General features: G+C 45.4%; 1 protein-coding gene across 1 annotated transcript; it reads left to right on the forward strand.

Moving 5' to 3' along the window:
• Positions 1–531: 531 nt before the first annotated feature.
• Pmar_PMAR006902 (hypothetical protein) lies at positions 532–813 on the forward strand (the record flags this gene model as incomplete). Its single annotated transcript, XM_002774648.1, has 1 exon — positions 532–813. A coding segment is annotated over one exon (282 nt), but the record flags the coding sequence as incomplete, so codon positions are not given.
• Between the last annotated feature and the right edge of the window lie 182 nt (positions 814–995).

Genomic DNA, 995 nt, shown 5'->3' on the forward strand with positions numbered 1-995 from the left:
GATTTAGAAGGTCGTACAACAGTAGTTGATCGTTTTACTTATGATATACCGTGGCTCAGTAGTAAGCGCCCAGTGATCCCTGATTTAAACGCTATTAAAAAGGCTCTTGATGCCGACCGTAAGTTCTGTGACCGTTTACGTGAGTCAGGACATCTGGATTCTTATGCTGCAGTTTTTGATAAGTATTTGCAGCATGGTATCGTTGAAGTGGTTCCTACTGAGCATTACCATCGTTGTAAAGCTCTTCTACGACACTTTGCAGTGTATTCCAATTTCCGGACCACGCCAGTAAGACCCGTTCTTGATGGTCGGGCTTTTGCTGGGCTCATAGGATCGGGATTGGGTCATAAGGCAGTTGATGATCGTGTGTTGCGAAGTACATTGACAGCGCTCAGTGGCTTTAGAATGTTTCAATGTGCTGCAACGTTGGATATCTCTATGGCATTTTATATGCTTTTACATTCGGACAGTGCATCGTATACGTTCTGCATCCCATTTCGTGGAAATCTCTATCGGCTTCGTTCTCCACCCATGGGTGCACCACATTCGCCTGGTTGTTTGTTGGATGCTATGCAACGACTTTGTGATGAGGCTCGCAGTGACTTTTTGGGTCTCTATCCGCATCTGATAAAGAACGGCAATGTTCCAGTGTGTTTCTGCTTCTATATGGACGATTTAGTCGTAGGAGCAGATTCTGAAAAGCTCCTTAATTTGGCTGTCAGGTGTCTTCTTCGTGTCTGTGATCGGCACGGCTTCAACTGTAGTGAGAAGAAGAGGCAGATAGGACCTCCTTGTGGTGAAGATTCTGCTCAAGTACTGGGTCTTCTATGGAATAAGAATGACGAGATATTCATTGTACCACCCGATGTCTCGTCACTACCACCACCATTGTCCACTCCTTCTGATGACTCTTTGTGTGTCGTGACTATCCGTGATTTGATGGGCTATGTTGCCCGTATATACAACCCATTGGGGTTCGTGGGTCATCTTATCTT

Source organism: Perkinsus marinus (genome assembly GCF_000006405.1).
Source record: "Perkinsus marinus ATCC 50983 genomic scaffold scf_1104296958122, whole genome shotgun sequence".
Taxonomy (NCBI): Eukaryota; Perkinsozoa; order Perkinsida; family Perkinsidae; genus Perkinsus; species Perkinsus marinus.